Raw genomic sequence first — 25,103 nt, 5'->3', positions numbered from 1 at the left:
TACATTAAAGTTGTGTTTGTGTAAGCTTTGTGATATAAATAATAATACTATTTTTTATATTGGGTATTTTTGCAGAGCATCATAGTCTTTTGAGTTTTAAAGTCCCAACCTAGAGTTTGAATCTGTATGCAGACGTCGTGTTCCTAAACATGAATATAAACATGAACCCAAAACATATTAAACTTGCATATGAAATGGTAAATTCCTGCCACTTTTTCTCTCTTCACTGTGAGAAATGGTCTTATCACAGATCCAACTGTGTTAGTCGCTCTGCCATTTCAGCTTATGATTGAGTCTGAATGCCAAGCTCCTTTGAATGCTTGTGTGTATTCCAAAAAATCTTTGTTGAAGCATGAAAGTCTGCATTGTGACATTTCCCACTGTTCAAGATTCCCACAAGATAATTTTATGCTGTCCAGTACATCTGAAAATCTTTCCTCAACAGTGCATTTTACTTTGTATGTATCAGATGTGATGGTGATCTAATTTGGACATGTCACTAAGATAAATTCATTTTATGCGAAGCATGTGAGAATCAGCTGACCTGGAAGGATTTCAGCCTCTGCACTGGGTGTTACAGAGCCTGACGGCTGAGAGGTGAAAGTAAAGTGCAAAGTGAGCACCTAATCTGTGTGGAGAATGTGACCCTACTTTAAACCGCACAGGGGTGGGGATGGCGGGGGGGTGGCAACTATAAAGCCAAAGTCCCCTTTAAACAAAAGAGCACATTGCATAAACTCGCAAGTTCTTCTTGGCATGGTTTCTTTGCCCACAGTATGGAAAGAAAGGTTCACAAATAATTAAAATCACGTTAAGCAGGTTAGTGTTAATCCTCTGAGTTTTAGATTTCCATTTTTCTCCAATGATTAAATATTTCCAGCTGAGATAACGAGAATGTGCACACAAAATGATAAGATAGATCATTTAGAGTTTTGTCGATGTAGCTAGCTCATAATATGGTCATATTTTATCTGAACATATATTTATTCAGATAGCCTATCTGCAAAGTTTTAACTGGAATTGATGGACAATGTGGGAAATACAGTTATTCACTTTCTTACAGAGTTGCATGAAAAGGTTGAAGCCACAGCCAGCAGCCATTAGCTTAGCTTAGCTCAAAAACTGGAAACAGGAGGAAACAGCTAGCCTGGCTTTGTCCAAAGGTAACAAAATCTGATTACCAGCACTTCTAAATCTCACTGATTTACACATCAGATCTAGTTTGTTTCATTTTTGCAAAAAACTAAAGTGTAAAAGAACCCGACGTGTTGTGGTTTTAAGCTAACGACTGCCAGTGTTAGCTTCATATTTAGGCTATTACGGAAGTTGTATCCATCTTCTTATCTAACTCTAATGATAAAAGTTTTACTTGTGTTTGTCTTATCAATAAATATAAACGGAAGCACTCTCAGATACATTCATATAATCATTCAGGAATTTTATTATAGACATGCAGAAAACAGTATTACAAAACACTATTTTCACATTACAATCAAATATGATTTCTGTACATTTCTGTGATTTGAATGCTGAACCAGAAAAGATTATACCGTAAATATTTTGATGTAGCATTTAACTCAAGTTTATCTGATCGGCAGAAGCTAGCCAGCTAAGTTTTTTTTTAGCCTATCCTGTTGCACCACATGGCTCATTGTTGTCTAAGAGACAGGGTTGCTTTCCTCCTCTTCTTCCGGGTGAATTGTGCTTTTGCTCTCTCAATAGATAACTGAAATGGACTCATGACTGGAGATGCTGAGGTGGTCACGTAGGGCTTTTCAGACCTCTGAAGATTGAGCTCTTCGGTGGTGCCGACTTTGGATGGCGTGGTTGTAAAAGTCATTGGTGTTTGTTCTGTCTGTTTCGGGATAGAAACTCCATTGATGAGAGAAGCAGCCATGGCTTTCTTTCTTGGTTTTCTCTGCTTCCTATTGGTCTGCCTGTGTCGTTTTGTAGTGATAGGAGGGGCTGCTGTGATGGTAGTAAAAAGCCTCCATTCACTCTGAGTTTCTGTTTCTTCTGAAGGCCTGCTAATGGCAGCAGTGGTTGTAGGGCTGTCACGTGCATGAGGACTTTCACTTGAAAAAAGAGGCAAAACTGTTTTCCTCCTTCTGCTTCTAAGTCCTTTCGACTTCTGCCTTTTCAAAACACTAAAGGAGGAGTTCAGAGCCGTAACTTGGACCATCGTCTTCTCTCCATAAAGGTCCATCCTGTGTGAAATCTTCAGCTCTGTGGCGTGCATCGACGGTACGGTGGGAGCCCCGGTGAGAGGGATTACTCTCAGATTGTCCGTGGAGGAATTTTCATGGGCAGCGGGCACAATGGGAGAAGCTGAGCTGACTTTCCTCTTTTTTCCCCGCTCCTTTGACCTGTTCCTTTTGACTTTTAGAATTACAAGGGGGGTACTGGCAGTGCTGACAACAAAGCTTTGTTGCTTGGGCTGTGCCGTTGGGGTTATGGTAATGATGTTGGGGACAGAAATGGCTTTTAAGTTATCTGTTGGGTTCGTTATAAGCTCTTCAGAGGAAAGAAGAGGAACTTTCTTGTTCTTCTTTCTCCTCCCCTTTCTGAGCCTTCTCGTTTTTGCTTTGTGTAGAATAGCAGTTGTTGTGGTTGTTGGCGTAGAAAAAGCGATTTCTTCTGTGGACTCTGCTGGTTTCTTCTGGACTGTCGCAGGTGGCGTAATGGAAACGGTCTCTTTATTCATCGCTGGCTCATCTTTCATGACATCATTAAAGGGCTCTTCTTTTCCTCCGAGCCTATATTCACTGTCACCGAGTCTGTTTGTGTTTCTACTTGACTGCTCGTGTTTGTGTGACTCACTGATGAAGTTACTTAGAGCGATGACCTCTTCTGCTTTGCTGCCAGAGGGTGAAACTGCAACTCCTTCCTCAGCTTTCTGCTTCCTCTTCCTCCCCTTTCCTTTTGGCTTTTTGTTGGTTTTCTTCTTCTTCCCTGTTTTCTTCCTCTTTTTCTTCTCCGAGCTTTGCGTCTCGCCTTTATCGGAGTCAGTAGAGCTTTGAGAAGTAGAGACGGTAGCGAGGACCTTGATGAAGTCCTCGGCGGCAGTGACCACGTTTCCGAGTGAAGGCTCTCCAGGACCTGACATTGTAGACTGTGTTGTACTCTCCGGCTTCTCTTCTTCTTCGCTTTTCTTGGACTCTTCCTTCTTGGGAGGAGCAATCGGCAACTTATCGATGACGTCAATACCACCAAAGTCGTACGGGACCGCCTCATTCAACACAGCAATGGGAAGCTGCTCATAACGTTTGCACCTACACGAGAGCAAACGAAGGGGAGGTTTGTGTGTGTGGTGATTTCAGAAAGTAATACAGCTCAACATGTTTTAAATCTACTTAAAAGTTTAACACTAAAGTGCACTGATACTTACATGCCATACCAGTGCCGCTCTGCACACTGTTCTTCATAGGCAAGCTCAAAGCAAGGTACGCCGATGACGTTGAAGAACGCCTGACCAACTACCCTAGAAGACGTGTCGTTGACTTTCCTCAGGCAGTCCTTCAACCTGCAAGGAGAGCAAAACTGTTTCAGGAGATGGCAATGCAAGTTGACCGATAAGAGTCGAGTAACTTCACAAAAGGATGAAGGCACATTTGCTGAGTTTGACTTGTTGCTATGATACCACTCCTGCAGATGCTCCTGGGATATAATGCATTTGCAGGGTATCTACCGAGCTGTTCTAAAATGTTGTTTAAAATTATCCAAACTTTTGCATTAGCCAATAAACTATTTACTTAGGTGTTAAATCAGGTATCCTAATCAGATGATTATTGCAATATTGTTATTGTTATTATTATTATTATTATTATTATTATTGTTATTATTGTCCTTTTGTTTAACCAATGGCAAACCAAGGTATCACTCCTTCTGATACTTTCTTACATTCTACCTCTATAGACTTTTTTTTTTAAATACACCTACCTTTATTATTAATCAAAAGGTGAAACAATGGACACTATCTTTTACAGTAAGATCTTGAATAGAGAACTTTACATTAATTGTAAACTGGTAAGAGAAATGTGGCCCTTAACATGTGTCACAATGACATAAAACCAGCAACCAGCAGCTCTAACGGCTTGAATTCACTGACTTTATTTTAACAGGTTATGCAGCTTTTTATGAATTCTGGTGCATTTTGTATTATGTTATTTATGCCTTTTAAACCCCTGAAGTTGCTGGTCAATGCAAGTTCCAGAAAGCAACATTTATTATATGGACAAAACAGCTGTGAAGTTTGCAGTGTTTATTTTTTGTTTATTATTTCTGATATGTGTAATTCATTCTGATGCAGTTATTTATGTTGATTAATCTTTTACAAGTCATGAAGCTGAATCTTTTAAAGGCTGATGCACAATGTTACATCCTTTTAATGAAAATAAATAATAATGTTTTCAGTGTTGCACATGCTGTCAGACTCCCTTTCATATCAAAAGCGTATCCTAAACACAGCAGTGTTTGGAGCATTTGCTTAAAAACTCAACAATGGTCCAATCAACAGTACATTGAGCTTAACGCGAAGCATACTTTGTTTTCATTGACATAGAGGTGAGACTTCAATGTTTTACTCACGCATTATCACAGTCACAGTGACAGATGGAGTGCCACTTGAAATTAGTGTGGCCATAATTAGAGGAGAATGCGTGGATGACGTGAGGGCAGTGATCATGGATACGGCAGCAGCTGTCGGTCTCTGCAAATTCTCCTGCAACAAGGACGTCAGAATTAGTATTATACACTCACATGATTAGGTTTTTTAACTTGAAGAAATTGAATACATATAACTCACCCAGCTGGCCATAATGATCAGCCATGTTTCCAGCTCCACACCACAGGGTCCCCGGATAAGTGAAACCTCTCTTAGATCTCTGTAAAACCTTGTCCTGCAGCACAGAGTCATCACCCTTCACCCTGCCGCTGCGCTCCGACCTCTCTTTAAACTCCCGGCACATCAGTTTGGCTTCATCCATGCGCGCAAAACGCGTCTCCAGCCGCCGCCCGGCTCTCTGTTCTTTCAGTCCTAACCTGCACTCATGCATGAACGACTTCACCTGTATCTGGTTTACTAAGACGGAGCAGTTCACAAGCTTCCCGGCGGGGCTGACGACGGAGCGCATCACCTCGGCTCCGTCTGACACCTGGTACAGGAAGCTCTCCCTCACAGTTGACATTTTTGCGCAAAAGGTGCCGTTGAGCATGGAGAACATTTCTTTGCTCTCCTTCTCTGCGTCCAAAGCGCGGCTCAAGAAATCGCCATTGACGAAGTTTCTGTCCAGATAAGACAGAAAGACAAAGAAGACCGACCACATGATGCGGCAAATGGCACTTTCAGCACCACGCGTAACGGAGACAGCTCCTCACGGTTTTCCGGCGCTTTCGAGCAGCCCTCCCACTTTTAAGGCGAAGCTCAAGTGGTGTGATTATTAATACGATAAATTTCAACGCTGGGAGGAGTCAGCTGAATTAACCTCTTTAGATTTCCAGGATGGGGTACAGCAGCTTTTATCTATTACACAGTTGCAGCGTGCTCACCAGTATGTTACCGCACTGAATTAAAACGTGCAGAAGGAGAGGAGAGAGTTAATTTCTGGGTGTGTAGATCATGAACCTCTAGCACCTTACATTGCACAGAGATTTGACCGCAAGTTACCTCCCAACCCCCTCACCACAACCCCAGAGAAAGTGGAGATTTACTTTGGGAACACGCATGGAGGAGGTTCTAGTTTGCCCCCGCTTTCCATGGTAACAGGCATGGGGTGATTGTGCCAACCCAGGAGATTGGACATCTTTCAAATGCCACAAAACAGGCACTGAATTGGTGATGACCTAAATCACAATGTAGGGACAAAACACCTCATTGTGGAATGTGGAGAAAGGTTGGCGCTCTCGCACGCAAACCTCCACACTGACCGAAGGGCCTCAGCAGCCCACAGGAGCCACAGCTGATGGTTGGAGACATCAATTAACTGTGTAGTATCATAGTATCCTGTGCCGTTTGTATGGACTACCTATTAGCCGAATTAGTGCTTCAAATTGCCTCTTGATGATGCTGCTTTTTCTAACCTCTATTCTTTTTTATATGATTAAAAACTATTATTTATTTGTTGGATTTCATCACGTGAAAATGTGATAAACCGTGTTGTTCATTATACTATTTCTTCGGTGTCAAACAAAAAGGCATAGTGTGTATGACACAATAATAAAAAACATTATGTAGTAATGCAGTGTTGCTGTACTTTATATCATCAGACAAACAGATTCCAAGCACGAATTGTTATGTAGATATGTCCGGTCATATCTGACTTAAATGTGAGTGAAACTCACTAAAATCACATGAGTTAAGAAAATAATGCACACAGCAAATTCCTCTGCATCTGTGAACAAGTCGCTGTTCCCCGGAAAAAAAAGAAAAGAAAAGAAAAGAAAAGAAAAGAAAAGAAAAGAAAAGAAAAGAAAAAGCTCTTGTCGGGTTGTGTTCCTAATCAGCCCAGTGTTGTGTCACATGGCGGGACTTACATGGAGCTCTAGAGGCGGAGATACAGCCTACTCAAGGCAGTCAAATCGGATTGTTGGAAGGCGGAGAGAAATGATGTAAAATCACCAGAGGCAACATTCGACAAAAATCTTGAGGGAGGGAAAAAGGGTTTCTCATAAATTAGAGTGGTCACTGCAGGAGAGATTTGGGGCAAAAAAAATGAGGCTGCTAATCCCACTGGAAAGATTTCTGAGTTCGTGTGGAGCGCACTGTGAAACAGAAAGGTGACACTTTATGTGAAATAAGCATTGTATTGTTTCATGCGGTTCCATTCAGACAGCTGCAGGACCGCGCCGTCTAGATGAGTTCAATGAAGTATCTCACTAAAGGATACGTATACATTTGTGCTCAGTGTACCATACACGCAGAGTATACTGGTGCAAAATTAATATAATATTATAGTACGGTATATAGTATAATTAGCCCCACCTGCTGTCAACATACAAAAGTGTGTTTTTTTGTAGTAGCCTGCTGATAAAGATTTTAGAATTTGAGCAATGCGCATGCCCAACTACTGCCCCGCTGAAATCTTTTTTTTTTTTTTTTTTTTTTTGTAATGTTTGTATTGTATGTATGTTTTTATGAAATGAGTCGTGCAGAATATGTACTTTTACTTTTGGTAAGCTACTTTTAGTATGCTGCCCCCAGGTGGCCAAATAATAAATAAATCCATCAGCATGAACTCATGCAGCATCATTATTCAGATATGTTAATATTTTAATATCTGCTCTGATTTATAACCTTGTAAAATAAAGCATGTGAGTATGCTAGTGTTACATCTACATTAAGTTCATTTAGTTCACGCTGAACTGTGGGAAAGTACAGTGACTGTTGGCAGAAAGGTGAACACTGTCTGAAGCTCAGCTTGAACTCTGTTGTATAAAACTGGGATGAAATTTCAGATCAGTTTATTTAATAACTGTAATAACTTTTCCAGCTGGGAAAATATTGTGATTAAAGTAAAATAATGGATTGTGTTGCTGTGAACATAAGCTGAGTTTATTTAGACACCGATCCTCTTGTGATTCTGAACATCTGAAGCAGCTCTGAGCAGCATTTAGAATAACAACCTGAGGCATGCATGAGGGGAAAATGTAACATTTTTAGAGGATCATTAGTCAGTATTAATATCAATTATTATCAAGTGACTACAGTGCTGTGTTTGTGTTTGTTTCACAATATGCACCTAAAAAAAAGTGTTTCAAAACTTGAGCGTTTATTGACAAATATCTGAATATTTGGGATTTGGGAGGGTGATATCCATCCATCCATCCATCGTCTACCGCTTATCCGGGATCGGGTCGCGGGGGCAGCAGCTCCAGTAAGGAACCCCAATCTTCCCTTCTCCGGGCCACATCCACCAGCTCCGACTGGGGGATCCTGAGGTGTTCCCAGGCCAGTGAGGAGATATAACCTCTCCACCGAGTCCTGGGTCTTCCCCGGGGTCTCCTCCCAGCTGGACGTGCCTGGAACACCTCCCTAGGGAGGCGCCCAGGTGGCATCCTTACTAGATGCCCGAACCACCTCAACTGGCTCCTTTCAATGTAAAGGAGCAGCGGCTCTACTCCGAGTCTCTCACGGATGGCTGAGCTTCTCACTCTATCTCTAAGGGAGACGCCAGCCACCCGTCTGAGAAAACCCATTTCGGCCGCTTGTACCCGTGATCTCGTTCTTTCGGTCATGACCCAGCCATCATGACTATAGGTGAGGGTAGGAACGAAGATCGACCGGTATATTGAGAGCTTTGCCTTCTGGCTCAGCTCTCTTTTCGTCACAACGGTGTGGTAAAGTGACTGTAATACCGCCCCCGCTGCTTCGATTCTCCAGCCAATCTCTCGCTCCATCGTCCCCTCACTCGCAAACAAGACCCCGAGGTACTTGAACTCCTTCACTTGGGGTAATGGCTCATTCCCTACCCGGAGTAGGCAATCCACCGGTTTCCTGCTGAGAGCCATGGCCTCAGATTTAGAGGTGCTGATCCTCATCCCAACCGCTGCACAATCGGCTGCGAACCGATCCAGTGACTGTTGAAGGTCACAGACCGATGATGCCATAAGGACCACATCATCTGCAAAGAGCAGCGATGAGATCCTCACGTCACCGAACTGCAACCCCTCTCCTCCATGACTACGCCTTGATATCCTATCCATGAAAAAATCACGAACAGGATTGGTGATAAAGCGCAGCCCTGGCGGAGGCCAACATTCACTGGAAATGAGTCCGACTTACTGCCGAGTATCCGGACACAACTCTCGCTTTGGGGGTACAGGGATTGGATGGCCCTCAAAAGTGACCCCCTCACCCCATATTCCCGCAGCACCTCCCACAGTATCACCCGGGGGACCCGGTCATACGCCTTCTCCAGATCCACAAAACACATGTAGACCGGATGGGCGTACTCCCAGGCCCCTTCCAGGATCCTTGCAAGAGTAAAGAGTTGGTCTGTTGTTCCACGACCAGGACGGAATCCGCATTGTTCCTCTTCAATCAGAGGTTCGACTACCGGCCGAACCCTCCTTTCCAGTACCTTGGAGTAGACTTTACCAGGGAGGCTGAGAAGTGTGATACCCCTGTAGTTGGCACACACTCTCTGGTCCCCCTTTTTAAATAGGGGAACCACCACCCCGGTCTGCCAACCCCTAGGCACTTTCCCAGACTTCCACGCAATGTTGACGAGGCGTGTCAACCAAGACAGCCCCTCAACACCCAAAGCCTTCAGCATTTCTGGACGGATCTCATCAACCCCTGCGGCTTTGCCACTGTGGAGTTGTTTGACTACCTCAGTGACTTCCATCAGGGAAATTGACGATGATCCCCCATCAGCTTCCAGCTCTGCCTCTACCATAGAGGGCGTTAGTTAGTCGGATTCAGGAGTTCCTCAAAGTGCTCCTTCCACCGGCCGATAACCTTCTCAGTTGAAGTCAGCAGGGTCCCACCCTTGCTGTACACAGCTTGGATGGTTCCTCGCTTCCCCCTCCTGAGGTGCCGGATGGTTTTTCAGAAGCACCTTGGTGCCGACCGAAAGTCCTTCTCCATAGCTTCTCCGAACTTCTCCCACACCCACTGCTTTGCCTTTGACACGGCAGAAGCTGCCGCCCTTCTAGTCCTTCGATACCCTGCTACTGTTTCCGGAGTCCTCCCAGATAACATAACCCGGAAGGACTCCTTCTTCAGTCGGACGGCTTCCCTGACCACCGGGGTCCACCACGGTGTTTGAGGGTTACCGCCCCTTGAGGCACCTAAGACCTTGAGACCACAGCTCATCACCGCAGCTTCAGCAATAGAGGTTTTGAACATCGCCCACTCAGGTTCAATGCCCCCAACCTCCACAGGGATGTCTGAAAAGCTCCGCCGGAGGTGTGAGTTAAAGATCCCCAGGACAGGAGCTTCCCCCAGACGTTCCCAGTTCACCTGCACTACCCGTTTGGGTTTACCAGGTCTGTCCAGAGTCTTCCCCCACCCCTTGATCCAACTCACCACCAGATGGTGATCAGTCGACAGCTCCGCCCCTCTCTTCACCCGAGTGTCCAAAACATGCGGCCTCAGATCAGATGATACGATAACAAAATCGATCATTGACCTTTGGCCTAGGGTGCTCTGGTACCACGTGCACTTATGAGCATCCTTATGTTCGAACATGGTGTTTGTTATGGCCATTCCATGACTAGCACAGAAGTCCAACAACAAACAACCGTTCGGGTTTAGATCAGGGAGGCCCTTCCTCCCAATCACGCCTCTCCAGGTGTCTCCATCGTTTCCCACGTGTGCGTTGAAGTCTCCCAGCAAGACTACGGAGTCCCCTACTGGAGCCCCCTGCAGGGCTCCATTCAGGGTCTCCAAGAAGGCCGAATACTCAGAACTGCGGTTTGGGGCATAGGCACAAACAACAGTCAGAGTTTTCCCCCCCATAACCCGAAGGTGTAGGGAGGCGACCCTCTCGTCCACCGGGGTAAACTCAACGTAGCGGCGCTCAGCCGGGGGCTAGTGAGTATCCCCACCCCGGCCCGACGCCTCACACCTTGGGCAACTCCGGAGAAGAATAGAGTCCAACCCCTATCCAGGAGTATGGTTCCAGAGCCAAGACTGCGCGTGGATGTAAGCCCCACCAGATCCAACTGGTAGCGATCCACCTCCCGCACTAGTTCCGGCTCCTTCCCCCACAGAGAGGTGACATTTCCACGTACCCAGAGCCAGCCTCTGCTGCCCGGGTCTGGTCCGTCGAGGTCCCTGACCATCACTGCCACAGCGCACCCAACCCCAGCAGTTTTTCCCATGAGTGGTGGGCCCACAGGATGGATGGATGGATGGGAGGCACCACGTAGCTTCTTCGGGCTATGCCCGACCGGGCTCCGTGGCAAACCCGGCCACCAGGCGCTCGCTGTCGGGCCCTCCCTCTGGGCCTGGGTCCAGACGGGGGCCCCGGGCTTCCTCCGGGCAGGGTCTCTCCTTTCCTTTCCCTTTTTTTCATGAAGTCGTTTTTGAACCATTCTTAGTCTGGCCCCTCGCCTGAGACCAATTTGCCTTGGGAGACCCTACCAGGAGCACTAGGCTCCAGACAACACAGCTCTCAGGTTCATAGGGACACACAAACCTCTCCACCACGATAAGGTGATGGTTCCCAGAGAGGCAATAGGGTGATAGTGTTTATAAAAGAAGTGCCAACACAAATCACAGATGTCAAATTCTACTGTATTTAACAATGCGTCACTGCAGGAGTCTCCCCTTAAAAGTAATATGTAATTTTATGTAGCAGATAGTTCATAATCAATTCTAAAAAGAAATTGAGAATATGAGCTGTGGCTGTGAGTATGTGTGAAAGGTGGCGGTATTTTAAATATAATTTATAGCTTCTGGTCAAATCCCAAGAATATTTATCTCATTGATTCACTGTAGTAGTAATAGTGAAAATTATGCATTTGGTCAGATTAATAACATCGCAAAATGTCTTTTCATTAAATCTAATAATCAATGTTGAAATACAACGTTTTACTATTCTACTGTTTTTTGCAAGTCTTTCCTCATTAACTGCAACAAATACTTTACAAAACATGCCAACAGGTTTTTATTTCATTCAACCATAGTATAAAAAACAACATTTGGAAACTTGAATGAATTAGTTCCTCTTTTCCAGTGACTATTATGTCAGCTTTTTTTTTTCTCAAAGTTATCATACTGCTGTGTGTTATTTCAGTTTTTCATTCAATCTGCTCTTTGACATGTATTATCATACAACAATAATGTCAGTTTTATCATTCACTACTTTAACTCTTGAAAGTTTTAACTCTCTGAAAGTTTTTGTTCTTACACTCCTGGCTGCGCCGCCACCGAGAAGATGAGACAAATATTCTGGTTGCTTTATAGCTTCTTCCACTTTGGATTTAATCCAATAAACACACTAAGGTAACGTTACACAGACTACAGCCCCGGTTAACATTAGTGCCCCAGTAAACACCGATGGATCAGCCCCACGTGAGGATTAGAAGATAGCAGATGTTTTTTGATCGGCTCTCAGAGTTTCAGCAGTTTGGTCGAATTTTGGTATTCTTTCCCACTGACTGACTGACAGGCTTTACACAGGAGTAAATGCAATACACAATATAAATAATATATTAGAATACAATAAATATGCCAAACTGCTACAACTAAAATATAAACATTAGAGATTGTATGGACCCAGTTTAGAGGTGAAATACTGCCTATTTCCTTAGAGCAGGTGGCTCAGAATTACACATTAAACCTTTAAGTAAGAGAAATTCAAATGTAAAATAAAAGCAGATATTGAAAAAAATGCAGAAATATTATAAAAACTATTTAAAAAAAGTATTATAACATTTAAAAAATGTGAATAGGAAACATGAAGGAAACAATGAAGAAACAATGAAGGAAAAACAATAAGAATATGACAAATTACTGTGAAATTTGTTTTAAGGTGACCCCTCTGGTGAAGGGGTTTCATCCATAGTGGTGTAATAATCAATGTAAAACAAAATACTGAGATGAGTGTCATACAGAAAGGAAGACCCTAATCAGGATACACGAAGACAGTATCAAGTTAAAAATAAAACTATTTTATTCTACAATGGTTGACAAGTTTGAGACTTAATTCATTGGTTGTTACTTCAGGGTGAATAAGTCACTTAGTTCAACGTTAACAACCCCCTCCCACCCACCATTCCCCCAGAACCTGAGATCACTCTCTCATTCACAGTCCACTTCATGCACCCCAGTTTCTCCCTCTAACAGCACAGCCGTGAAGTATTTTCCTTTTTCAAATGAACTTGTTGGCCGCTCCTGCAGACAGACATAAGGGATGGTACCTCTCTCTGATGGCAGCCAACACAAAAGGATCACATTTTGCCTGGCTGGACCCCTCCAGACTCTACTGCAACTCCCAGGTATGATCAGGGGGGGGGGGGGAGGGGGGAGGATGATGATTTCTTGTTACTTGATATCGTTTGGACTGTCTCCCTCCTGTCATCGAACACAGCATAAAACTAATTTATTACAGAAAAATACAAGCTGAATTTTGCATTTTGTGCATTTACTGTCTTGGCTCTCCATTCAGACTCTTGCAGACTGTGTCAAAGACCTTCTCAGTCCATTCCACAGCGACACCATTGACCTGGTTGTCGGGATAGATACAATGGGATTCATTTTTTTTCCTCATTTCTCATTTTATCTTACGAGGAAGCATAAATCAGGAAACCTCAGCCCTGACCTAAGATACTAAATTTAGATACTTTGATTCCTCGTGGTACATGGCTTGTCCACTTCTCACTGGGGGTTAGCCACAGACGGTGATCACTTCTGAGATATCATTCTGTCAGTGTGGATGAATGTTTCTGATGAATGTTTTTCAGGTCTGTTGCCATCAGCCTAAGAAAAGGTTTTCTGGCTGTTCGCAAAGCTCAACACCAAAACTACACCGACTACACAGGCAGAGAAAAGACTATGGAAGTAAGACTGGATGTGCTAAAACCAGGTTAATCTTCCTTTTGCTTTTTATCCTTTAATCATGTCCGTTATTTCTTTTGAAGAGATGAATGTTTACCCGGCTGCAATGTTTGGACACCTCAGGGTTGTGAGAGCTACAGCTTGAAAAATACCAGACTTCAGTTTGTGAGTGCTGAAAAGAATATCAATCATTTTTGTGTTTTTTGTAAATATCCAGTCTTATTATTGGACAATTTTCATGCAAAAAGCATACACTGGTTCAGTGATGACTTAGATCATCATCTGGCGACAAAAAGTCTGTGGCTTTGTTGCTTGAACAATGACTAAAATGTTTGATCTATTATGAGACAGTTGCTGATTCTTTTGATCGCCTAATCGATTAGTGAACTAATCATCTATAATCAACCCTAAATATTACACGACCCAAAAGATTTATGTCCATGTATTCCCTGTGACACAGCACCCTCTAGTGTTAATGTGTAAATTAAACATCCAGTAGATGTTGGAGTTGTATCTTTGACGTCACATCAGATATTATGGATGCCAATTTGGAGTAACTCTTTTATTCATCTTTAATACATCAAAGATCCCTTTAGTCCCCGCAATAAACATCATATTTTTAATATTTTGGATTTAAATAAACTATTATTAGAAATGTTTTTATCTCTTTATATTTATTTTATACATTTTTAGGCAAATCCTTTGGGTGGATGATTAGAGAATGAGCAGCAGAAATATAGATGTAAATGTTAGATTTAAGTTCAGCCTGCTTTAATCCTTTGTGTGCATATTTACATTTGTACATCTGTACATTTATTCACCGTATGGAACAATATATTATTTGTTTTGTAGTTTGTTTTGTATTTTACACTGGATACAGTATAACAAACTATTCCTTTTTTTTTGCCATGTCTTTAAAAAAATAATAATGCTTTGATATAAGCAGTTGACACGTCTCTCCTTCCTGCAGGTATGAGGGTGCTGTTAGTGGACCAATGGATAGAGACTGGAGGCACTATGAAAGCTGCCATCCATCTGGTGGAGCGGCTGGGAGCTACTGTTGCAGGTCAGTCATGATGGTTAATTCATAACGGCGTAATTCAAAGATCCTCAACATTAAAAAAAATCACACTCTGCTTCCTGCAGGTGTGGCCGCTGTAGCCACCGAGAACACTGAAGGAGGATTGTGGATTAAAGAAAATGACAAGTTCTCTCACTGCATCCCAGAAGAGCTCCAGAGCCAAATTGACCAGAAGCATCTTGATTCCTTCAAAACCTTCAACTGAACAGGAAAGCATGATTTCTTACAATTTCAGTAAAGAAGAAAAGGGTAATGGTGATATTTCAAAGAAGAAAAGGGTAATAGTGATATTGACATTGACATTGCTGTAAATGTTACAAATAACACAAGTTTTACTAAATAACTGTTCGAGGAGAGAACGTTTATTTTCAAAACAGACATTTTTGTTTTTTATATATATTTTTAATAAATGTAAAACAAACCAAGATTCAAATATTCATATTGGAAACTAAAAGTACCTATGAAGCATACACTGTTGATAAAAACAATGGTTCCCAACATGCAGCTATTGTTTCTTGTGAGTTACTGCATAATCTTAATTCTTATAGAAAGATTGGGAACCTCTGATCTACAATATTATGAAAAGCGGTAAGTACCAAGTAAAAACGCTCATTTACAACAACAAAAAAGACTTTAAGGTAAATTCGAGTATTATTGTAAAGAAAATTCTTAACTGTTAAAAAAATTACAGCAGCGAGACTGACTGAATATTTAAGCATCCACACACTCCCATGTTAAAAAAACAAAACATCCAGTCATTCTTTGGCAAATCTGCAGTACCAGAACAGTCATTTGTGTGTAATTGCTGTGTCACTCTGTAACTCCAGACAAGTTTAACTGAGCAACACCACAAGAATCCACATCCCACAGAGGAAAACTCTTTCTAGGCCAGGAAAAACTGAACTCAACCGTATCAGGAAGTAGAAACTCCAGCGTCCCTCCTTCTGCTTTGACCACAGAAATCCTTTAAGTCTTTTTCCTTATTTTCAGTCTGAAGCTTTGACTTGACTTGACGGTGTCCTTGGTTGTCTTGAAAGGCACCTCCAAATAAAATGTATTCTTATTATTCTTATTATTCTTATTATTATTAAAACTTCTGTTTCCATTCTTACTGACAGCAGTTTGGCTGTTTCTTCTTTGATGACGCGTGCAGATTGTTTGATGTGCTGTTGATTCCTGGAACAAATCAGCAGCTGGGTGTTAAAACTATGTGGCAAATGTGATGGTTTTTATGATCATGATTGTTTGAATACTCACTGACAACGCCACCGATTTGCCTCGATCCACTTTTCTCCAACTCAGCGAGAACGTTGGTCTCGAATGCCAACGATGCAACTCGAAAGAAGAACTCTTTGACGTTTTCCCCTACAGCATCCAGGAAATACAGATCAGTAAGGGACTTACTAGTAAAAGAAATGGCATGCTCTTCAGAGAGATATTGTTCAATCCTTTCTAAGTACATAGATGCACATTTATTGTTTCTCAAAACTGACGTATTTGAATATAAAAGGCTCACCGGTCAGCGAGGACACAGCCCAATACTCGGCTTTGATCTCTTGTGCTAGTTTAAGGGCGTCTTGTTCGATCTGAGAATACTGAGCAGGAGACTGTCGAGGAACCAGAGCAGACAAAAGGTTCAAACACAAACACAAAAGGTTCTTAATTTATAAATACTTTCTTTTTTTGGCCAACTAGTCTAAAATCCAAATACATAAAGTTGTCTCTCACATAAGACAAAGAAAAATAGCAAATCATCACTATTGAGAAGTCAGAAAAGGGAATTTACTTTTCGGTGTATTTGCTTTAAAATAGTTGACATTTGATTTTCTGTAACATCACCTAATCGTTCAGCTCTATAGTTTTATAAACTATAATGTTTTTCAGAGGCAATAAGAGTACTGAGATATTTTAGAAATAAAAAAGGTACATTACTTGATCCTGTAATCGAATTTGTTTAAAAAGACACCGCATTAGCAAGTCCAAATAGACACAAACTAAATACTGAATCTCAGCGTGCGCATACCATCTGTGCAAAAATCACAGTAAAGTCAAAGAAGAGACACATTTCAAATAGTTCAAGAAAAATAACAAACTTCTTGAAATAGAAGAGCAGTCTGCTTCTTACTTCCCACCGCTGCTTAAATACAGTTAGTAATCTCTTAGAAATGTCAGCATTTCAGCCTCTATCAGAAAAGCTTTGGAGTCTAGTGCAGTGAAGGACGGGGAGACTACATTCCTGAGGTTTGAGTCCGACACTAACGCTTTGTGCTGCCGGCAACAATTCACATTTGACTCCAATAAAAAAGACATTTAAAGACATTCCCACTTTAAAAAGACGTACGCTCAGGTCTTTCTTTGTGCCAATGAGGAACAGCTGAACGCCGGTGGGGTCGTTCTCTTTCAGGGCGTCTTCGAGCCACTGCCTGCAGACAGAGTAAAACAAGTTGAAATCTACCAGCTGGGATGAAAAACTGTACGAGTACCAACACTCTGCTCGTAATAAATGAGCTCACCTTACATGGCCCAAAGAGGCGATGTCATTCACATCAAACGCGATAATCACAACTGGAAGAAGAGAAAATATTACATCAATTAACAGTTTTAAGAGACACACATTCCAGTAGTGTATACACTGCTCCATTTTCTCTTTTCACATTTTGTCCATGGAAAGAAGAAATTCTTTAGTACATTTCTGTAGTTCGCTGCCCTGAACCACACACACACATAACTCACCCTGGGCTCCTCTGTAGTATGTGGAAGCAATGCACTTGAACCTCTCTTGGCCTGCAGTGTCCCAGCTGTAACAGAGACCGACATGAAGGCAATGTCACATCAGACTATTTACTTGGTTTTATGTATGATCATGAAGACATTATACTTACAGCTGTAGGCTGAAGGGAACACCCAGCACCTCAAAGCGCTCCATCTCAAAGTCAACGCCGATCGTTGCCTTGTAGTTTTTATCAAAAGCATCCTTGCAAAATCTGGAAACATGAAAAGCTGTCTTCAGTAGTAATCTAAATGAAGGAGGCTATATTTTTGATACATTTTGTTTGTGATCAAGATATCTTAAAGATTTCAGTAAAATATAAAACCATTCACATCAGTTTTTTTTAAAGGGTTGGTTCACCCAAATAACAGAAACATATTTTAGGGACTATTTATTTATATTTATTGTTTATATAGTACAGAGCTCTGTGGATTATTCACAAAAACACAGACATTGTTTCAGGAAAGATATGTTGCCTTTTTAAATTCCTTAAAACTTCATTTGTAATGCTTTGAGCCACACAAACTAAATTATATTCAGCACCAATGAATTAGGATGGAAATGTTTCAGTTAAAACGTCTACAAATTAAAGTGAGAAAACATGTTTACTAACTAAACTAGCTTTTAAAAAGGTTGTATCTATTGCCAGTGGTGAAAGAAACTCATATTAAGTAAAAATAGTAATACCTCTCTGTATGTCAAGTCCTATAAGATTTCACTTAAATAAAAGTACACAAAAGTATTAAAAGCAAAAAGTACTTAGAGTATTACAGTTAGCGTACTTGTTGGGCCTTCCAGAGAAATATATTATTACATATATTATATTATTGTAATATTTTTACTGATGCTTTAACATGTAAGCAACATTCAAATGTTACAGCTGGCGGAGGTGCTACTTTTAGAATAGTTTAATCTACAGCACAGTATCTTATTTCATAAATTGATCATGTTTTGTTAATAAAGTAACTCGTACCCCCAGCTGTCAGATAGATGTAGTGCAGTAGATGTATAAACTGGCATAACATTGAATTACTTAAGTAAAGCAGAAGTACTTCATAGTTGTACTTCAGTACAGTATGTTTAGTAAATGTCCTTAGTTACATTCGACCACTGTCTATGTCTACAGTGTGCATTTAAATGCAAATCTTACATTTCTACACTTTTTAATAGTTAATAATAATAATAATTGAAGGAAGAACATGTCCTCTGAGTTATTTATTGCCAGAACTGCACCAGTGCCTGTGTTGAGCTTACCTATTAATCAGACATGTTTTCCCCACAGCCAGGTCACCCACAACAATGACCTTAGAGATTTTAAATCTGCTGAGAAGAATAAAAGACGGTAGCAACAATTAAATAAATGCCACAAAAACCACCACATCCAGCATGGCTGCTGGTTCTTGTACTCACCCCACAGTGCCGGTACGCTGCTCCTGACACGCCGTCTTCACTTTATTGTTGAAATCCTCCTTCGTGTGGAAAGCTGCCTCTTTCCTAAAATACTACAAGAGATGAAGAGAAACTTCTGTTTTAGAGTGATGGTGGACAGCTATAGGCTTATTACATATAATATATTGATATTGAATGATTTTACCTGAGGGAGCTGAGCAATGACACGGTCCCTTCGAACAGGAGGAAGAACACTCATGGCTGAAACTCGGACAGACATGAAGCTCTGAGGTAAATGTTTAGCAGAGGGACATGCGGTGAGCTGGACGGAGAGAGAAAGACATTTTCACTCGTTAAAGCTGTTTCGTCATCATATCCAGTCTGCAGTCAATGACCTTTTTATGCCCAATAATCAGACCTGCTGCTCTCTTTTACTGCTGCTACTAGAAATAAAACGTAAAAGATATTAAATGAACCCAGAGTGCTAAAACTTATAATGGTAATTTGAGGAAACAGGAAAAAGTAAATGTTTCAAATTTTTAATTGACATTCATTTTATATACAAATACACATATTAAAACAGAATTATAAAATTACAAAAAATGTTAGTGCTAAAGCTGAAACATCTTTTATTAATTAATTAACGGAAAATATTTGATTGATCGTTTCTGTCACTCTTTCACACATGCAAAACCCCAAAGATCCACTGGTTTGACAGCTCTATTGTGATTATTTCCTGGTTTTCCGAGTCTACTTTCAAGTTAAACTGCATATGTTTGGGTTTTTGGACTGTTGGTTGAACAAAACAGAGAATTTGAAGACATCACTATGGATTCTGGGGGGATTTCACAGACTGAATTGATCAATCAAAATAACAGTAGGCAGATAAATCTATAATAGAAGTAATCATTAGCCACATTTCCATTGTCATATTTCTTATTGTGTTTGTTTATTTGTTATGGTGCACAAATCATTTCCACTTGTGGGACAATGAAGACCTCACTTGAACTTAATTTAAATATATTTTGACATATACATATCTTTGTTTCTTTAAAAAAATAAAAATTAGCCCAAAGAAAAATACACATTTATCACTATCTTGTATTTCAAATGTCAGTTATAAACAGCAAAGGTTTCTATAAATGTGGGATGCATTAGCTCTGATTTTCTTTTTTTGTCCATTTACTTGTTTTATTTCCATAGGAAACCAGAACATAGACTGTTCCCGCAAACTGCGCACATATACCTACCTCCCCCTGAGTCACAGTAAAGACTACAGCTCACTGGATAAATAAAAAGAGAGCCGGGCAAAGACCCAAGTGAAACAATAAACTGTAGTGAGAGAACATATTTGTTCTCCATTGTGTAGCAACATGACCAGATGCAGAGCCAGACCAGACAACTGTAATCACTGTTGATCCACTTACTGTGCAGATCTGCTTTAATCCTCTTGTTCATCAAAGCTCCTGGTTAAGAAGAAGAAGAAGAAGAAGAAGAAGAAGAAGAAGAAGAAGAAGAAGAGTTAGGTCCACCATAAAACTCCATTTTACATCCAAAAAAACTAGTTATGTGTCTTAATATCTTTGTAAAGTTCCACGTTAACAAAGATATGTTAAAGTAACACACACATGCCTACATTAAACTTTAAACACAAATGTGTTTGAGCTGTTACCTCAACGAGACGGACTCTTCTCTCTTTTGTGTTTCGGCTGTTTTTTCCTCCACAGATGCTTCTTAGTTTACTGTAGTCTCGTGCATGTTCATTGATGAACACTAAAGTGTAGATTTGATGAAGATCAGAGCTTAAATCGATCCACGGAAGTTGAGGAGGAGAAGCAGACTGGAGCCGCTGCTGCTGACTCAGATTTCTTTTTTCTTTCCTCCCAGATTTCCTCTGCCCGGTCCCCTGCTGGAGGAAATGAGGAATACTCGGAAATTAGGGAAGAAAACACATTCAATCTATCTACATGTATAATTACTTTCTTTTATTTGTGTATATCACAATGTTAGTGTTTCTACATGATGTGTAATTGCCATACGTGTATGCATGCGGATGTTTTTACAATAAACAGGTGAACGAATAGAAAACTTTTGTAACTTTTTTTTGTTTCCTGTCCGTCAATGAAATGTGTCGACAGCAGAGGTCGCTGTAAGCCTCTGTGTTACAAACGCAACACGTGTCTCACTGATAGACTCACTGTACAATAATGAAATATATTAAATATAAAGACATTAACACGATATGTAATATGTATATATAGCATTAAATAAAAAAAAAAACAATAATACTAACATAATCATTCAATATTTATTCCAGCATATTTTCACTGCACCATTGTACTGCTGAATTATTGTTTACAATTTACAGAAACAGTCTGATATATAGACATTGCATATTGTTGTTTATTGTTATATTGTTCATATTTTTTTCCCTTCACCTACTTGTAAATAATAGCTAAATGTTTATGTTTACTTTTGTTATTTTTGTTAGCTGTACTTGTTTCTGTGTACGTACATTGAGAGCAACACAATGTCCTTGTATGTGTACACATACCTGGTCAATAATGTATTATTATTTTTATATCAATGTCTAAATATGTGAGCTGAATTTTTTTTAATTTTGTACAGTTTTTACATTCTTAACATGCAATGCAATGTACTCTCCTCTCTATTGTAATGTTTTACAGAAAAAACATCATCCTAAACATTAGGTAAATTAAAGGACAGTGACACATTTCTTCAGGTCTACCTTAATACAGCGGTCACATAATATTATTGAGGTGTTTCTTATTAGTGTCAACAAAAACTGACAATATAAACATGACAAAAGTAGACTTTGTCAGATCATTGGCATTAGATTTGACATGTGTGGCAAATAAAATGTACAATGAGAGGTTTTGGTCTCTGTAACCGTTTCTCCTGTCCACACTGTTAGTCACGAGATCCCTTTGTAACTTGACTTTGTAACACTTTGAGTTTTGTTTACTTAAATGAAAAGTGCGCTTATAAATAAAATATATTATTATTATTATTATTGTTGTAAGAGAATATAGCTATACAATGTACAATTCAAATGAAATTTCGTTTGTCCTGGCTTACTATAAAAGTGACTGAATAAGTGGTCATAAATATTTAAGAGTGTCGTGGTGCTGATGCAGAAATATAAAATAAAATGTGTACTTAAAATATAAATGTACTATATATAAATAACATATATACACACTGTATAAAATATATATATATTTAAGCGTATCAGAGTAGAGTTCACATTGCTCAGGTTTGGGGAAAGAAACTGTTTCAGAGTCTGGTTGTTCTGCTCTTTATGCTGCGGAACCTCTTGCCAGAGGGCAGCAGGGAGAAGAGGCCGTGGTGGGGGTGAGTGGGGTCTTTACTAATGTTCTGGGCTCTGGTGAGGCAGCGTGTTTTTTAGCAGTGTCTCTGAAAGAAGAGACGTCCCGATGATCTTCTCCGCTGTCCTCACCACTCTCTGCAGAGACTTCCAGTCTGAGGGGTTACAGTTTCCAGACCAGGTAGAGATGCAACTGGTCAGTATGCTCTCTATGGTGCCTCTGTAGAACGTGGTGAGGATGGGAGGGGGGAGCTGTGCGCTTTTCAACCCAATATTAGCTTTTGCTGAACATTAAAACATATTTTTACACTGAGGAAGACTGTGTCCTCTAGTTGATAAAAAAAAACAATGGTTTCCAGCCTGTTTAGCTTAAAGAAAACTGTTTATTTGAGGGTCCTTTTCATGTTTCAGATGTCAGATGTTATATTTGTTTAACTGTTTAAGGCCCAAAGAGGTTAAATTATCCAATTATCCAAATGTAGAGATTAGCAAAAAATCCAAGTTGTATTGGCACTTTTACTTAAGTAAAGTATCTCGTCTTCTCAGTTGTGAATGTAAAACAGAACAAAACATCAAACCTTCTCTCCTCAGTAGAGTGCATATTACAAAATAAACACTTTTTTTTAAAATGTTTTTATTTTGTGGTATCAATCATCCAGAAACAGGGGCTCCTACAAAAATCAGGTAATACAAGTAGCATTATACATAGTCACGGTCAAATTTATTTATTAACAAAAATTATTGTCTTAAAAAAAAACTATGCATTATCTTTATGTTATTCTCTTTGTAAAAAGGCACTGTGGTAAAGGCACTGCAGCACAGGTCAGACACATCTAATCTGTCCAATTCTTGGCATTTGGCTGAAATTTATAGCATGATTAGAAAATGAGCATTTAAAGTCCACTGATGGTGTTGTATTATCACTTGAAATATACCAAAATGAATGCATATTTGAGGACATTTTTAGTAAAGAAGAGGAAGAGGAGAGAAGAGATCGTAAAGAAATTGATCTATTCTGAAAAAGTATTACTATTTTGCAAAGAAGCTACACACTGTGGGGATACTCTATCACTCCACATCAAGTCTAACTACTGGTGATAATCAATATCAGTACTGATTGTGCTGCTACCGGCTCATTGTGAAGGGTGGTCATGGTGCTCAATTACCAGACTGTTAGATGGCAGGAAGATCCAGCTTCAGCCCCACTTCTGTTAAATACCAACAGATTTCATATAAGAGGTACATAAAATGTTCCTGTGTTACCAGTGGAGTCTAGTACAGTCACAGCCCTGCATCTCTTCAGCCGCACATGGCATCATAGACAAGAAGATTGATGCCACACTTGTATCTGTACACTAAAGACACAGCCAGCAGCTATTTAGCTCAGCTTAGAAAGACTGGAAAAGAGGGAGAACAAGTTAGCCTGGCTGTCTAAGTCAAGAACATCTACATACCAGCTACCTCTAAAGCTCATTGACCAACACGTTGTATATTGTTTGTTTAACTGCAAAAACCGAAGTGGGGGGGGGGGGGGGGGGGGGGGGGGGGTCTTTGGAAGTGTGACACATGAGGAATTATGGTGTCAGTTTGAAGAAAGGCAAATTGTGTAAACTCCCACTTTAAATAAAACACAATGTAAGTCCACAAACGTCCCCCAGTCAATCAGTGAGAAACTTTTTGCTGTTATGCATCCCGTTCTGTCCCACAGATGTCTTACGCCGGGGGAGGAAGTCAGCACGGAGCAGGCGGTAGAAATAAATCCCGATCATAATATTCATCATCATTATGGCGATGAGGAAGAAAAAACCATTGTCAAGCCAGGTGTAGTTTTGGACGATGTACCAGGTGAGGTAGAACTGGGTGAACAGACGAAACGTGACGTAGGTGATGATGTTGATTAATTTGTTGATATGGTACAGGCGGGAGGACTGAACGCCCGCCAGCTTCAGCAACAGCCTCAGATGCAGGGTGACACTGTTGACCTCCACAAAGAGAGCGACTACAGCGCCGCCTACATACAGCTCAGTGTAGAGGCTGTACAGGAAACACGAGATCACCTGAGGAGGAGAAACACAGACAGGTGCTTTTACTGCTTATCACCTGATGGTTTCATTGTTTGACTTTATTTGCATTGGCCTTGCTTTTATCGTTTGCCTTCTTTTTCTTTCCCTTAAAAAGCATTTTTTGAGCAATGCTCCTCATATAACCTCCTAAACCCCACTATCACCAAAACAAACATGTGCCGTACCTCAAACAAATGTGTAAACCCACAGACGTTAACTTTAAATTCCGGTGAAGAAGCCAACGTTTCCAAAGATACCAAACATGTAGGATTGGATTTTGGGAAAGAGTCTTGCGTTTAATCATTAAACTTAGTTTAAACATCATTTAGATTTTATGGAGCACATTGATCAGCAATAAAATGTAAAAAAAATTCTCAGGCCGGATTGTTTTCAGCCACTTAGAGAAAATGGATGGTTCAAGGATAAAGACTGAAAAAAAGCAGGGTTCCCACAACTTCTTAAACATTAAATTCAAGGACTTAAGGACTTTCCAGGTCCAATTGCTGCAAATTCAAGACCCCAACAAAGCAGGTGGCAGGTGACACAATGACACAACTGCTGGAGACACACCTGCATACAATGGTTGCACAATATATATATAACTTCAAGCCCTTTCAATGACCCATGTTTATTTAAATATTTTCAAAAAGGCCTTGATTTTTTCCCCTCAGATTCACAAACTTTTAAGGACCCATGAAGAAGACACTCTCCAAGATACAGTGAGGTGACAATAACAAGTCTGCCAGTTGATCTCATGAGTAACAATGACCTGCTCAGAGGCGACCTGCTGCATTCAGCTCAACTCAGGCTGCAAAGAACAGTCTTCTACAGTCCCGTAATTTCTCTCTCCTCTCTGGATCCGTTTGTTCAGTGGATACTTATGATTAATAATTAAATGGTATTTAGTAAAACTCAATAACAGCATATGCAACGCACAGCTAAGCCTT

At 40.6% G+C, this 25,103-nt stretch overlaps 4 protein-coding genes across 7 annotated transcripts in view; 1 reads left to right on the top strand and 3 right to left on the bottom strand.

Moving 5' to 3' along the window:
• Positions 1–1,419: 1,419 nt before the first annotated feature.
• Positions 1,420–5,457, bottom strand: proca1 (protein interacting with cyclin A1). Its single transcript, XM_029445699.1, has 4 exons — positions 4,805–5,457; positions 4,588–4,720; positions 3,389–3,523; positions 1,420–3,272 (listed from the first exon to the last, which is right to left on the bottom strand). The coding sequence occupies exons 1-4, from the start codon at positions 5,322–5,324 to the stop codon at positions 1,649–1,651; spliced, it is 2,412 nt and encodes an 803-aa protein (XP_029301559.1). The 5' UTR covers positions 5,325–5,457; the 3' UTR covers positions 1,420–1,648.
• A 7,306-nt stretch (positions 5,458–12,763) lies between these two features.
• On the top strand, positions 12,764–14,826 carry LOC115018251 (adenine phosphoribosyltransferase). The gene is made up of 5 exons (XM_029447169.1): positions 12,764–12,945; positions 13,116–13,205; positions 13,403–13,532; positions 14,475–14,570; positions 14,651–14,826. The coding sequence occupies exons 1-5, from the start codon at positions 12,823–12,825 to the stop codon at positions 14,788–14,790; spliced, it is 579 nt and encodes a 192-aa protein (XP_029303029.1). The 5' UTR covers positions 12,764–12,822; the 3' UTR covers positions 14,791–14,826.
• Positions 14,827–14,919: 93 nt separating this feature from the next.
• Positions 14,920–20,686, bottom strand: rab34a (RAB34, member RAS oncogene family a). Of its 4 annotated transcripts, none has more exons than XM_029447164.1 (13): positions 20,417–20,686; positions 20,172–20,210; positions 18,950–19,066; positions 18,766–18,857; positions 18,610–18,678; positions 17,468–17,569; positions 17,319–17,383; positions 17,099–17,150; positions 16,927–17,008; positions 16,102–16,192; positions 15,843–15,950; positions 15,702–15,761; positions 14,920–15,626 (listed from the first exon to the last, which is right to left on the bottom strand). In XM_029447164.1, the coding sequence occupies exons 3-13, from the start codon at positions 19,022–19,024 to the stop codon at positions 15,499–15,501; spliced, it is 924 nt and encodes a 307-aa protein (XP_029303024.1). In that variant the 5' UTR covers positions 19,025–19,066; positions 20,172–20,210; positions 20,417–20,686; the 3' UTR covers positions 14,920–15,498. The 4 variants fall into 4 exon arrangements, with proteins under 4 accessions (XP_029303024.1, XP_029303025.1, XP_029303026.1 ...); XM_029447165.1 differs by having other exon boundaries at positions 14,922–15,626; positions 18,610–18,675; positions 20,417–20,685; XM_029447166.1 differs by having other exon boundaries at positions 15,485–15,761; positions 20,417–20,681.
• Positions 20,687–22,707: 2,021 nt separating this feature from the next.
• The window catches only part of tlcd1 (TLC domain containing 1), a 6,032-nt gene continuing 3,636 nt past the window's right edge, over positions 22,708–25,103 (bottom strand). The window contains exon 4 of the mRNA XM_029447218.1: positions 22,708–24,150. Coding sequence (XP_029303078.1) covers positions 23,752–24,150 — 399 coding nt within the window. The 3' untranslated portion in view covers positions 22,708–23,751. The remainder of the gene's footprint in view (positions 24,151–25,103) is intronic.

This window comes from Cottoperca gobio, chromosome 13, assembly GCF_900634415.1.
Source record: "Cottoperca gobio chromosome 13, fCotGob3.1, whole genome shotgun sequence".
NCBI classification, from domain to species: domain Eukaryota; kingdom Metazoa; phylum Chordata; class Actinopteri; order Perciformes; family Bovichtidae; genus Cottoperca; species Cottoperca gobio.
Note: the sequence above shows the minus strand (reverse complement) of the source record. Positions and strands in the feature narration are given on the sequence as shown.

Excerpts from the sequence above, each read along its gene's own strand:
- rab34a (XM_029447164.1), bottom strand. The coding sequence starts at position 19,024 with ATGTCTGTCCGAGTTTCAGCCATGAGTGTTCTTCCTCCTGTTCGAAGG. Across the intron at positions 18,679-18,765 it reads CAGCGTACCGGCACTGTGGG|CAGATTTAAAATCTCTAAGG; the intron begins GTGAGTACAAGA and ends TATTCTTCTCAG. Across the intron at positions 17,151-17,318 it reads ATACTACAGAGGAGCCCAGG|TTGTGATTATCGCGTTTGAT; the intron begins GTGAGTTATGTG and ends CTCTTCTTCCAG.
- proca1 (XM_029445699.1), bottom strand. The coding sequence starts at position 5,324 with ATGTGGTCGGTCTTCTTTGTCTTTCTGTCTTATCTGGACAGAAACTTC. Across the intron at positions 3,524-4,587 it reads CACTGTGACTGTGATAATGC|GTTGAAGGACTGCCTGAGGA; the intron begins GTGAGTAAAACA and ends CTCTCCTTGCAG. Across the intron at positions 3,273-3,388 it reads GAGCGGCACTGGTATGGCAT|GTGCAAACGTTATGAGCAGC; the intron begins GTAAGTATCAGT and ends GCTCTCGTGTAG.
- LOC115018251 (XM_029447169.1), top strand. The coding sequence starts at position 12,823 with ATGAACTTGTTGGCCGCTCCTGCAGACAGACATAAGGGATGGTACCTC. Across the intron at positions 12,946-13,115 it reads GACTCTACTGCAACTCCCAG|ACTCTTGCAGACTGTGTCAA; the intron begins GTATGATCAGGG and ends CTCTCCATTCAG. Across the intron at positions 13,533-14,474 it reads ACTGGATGTGCTAAAACCAG|GTATGAGGGTGCTGTTAGTG; the intron begins GTTAATCTTCCT and ends TCCTTCCTGCAG.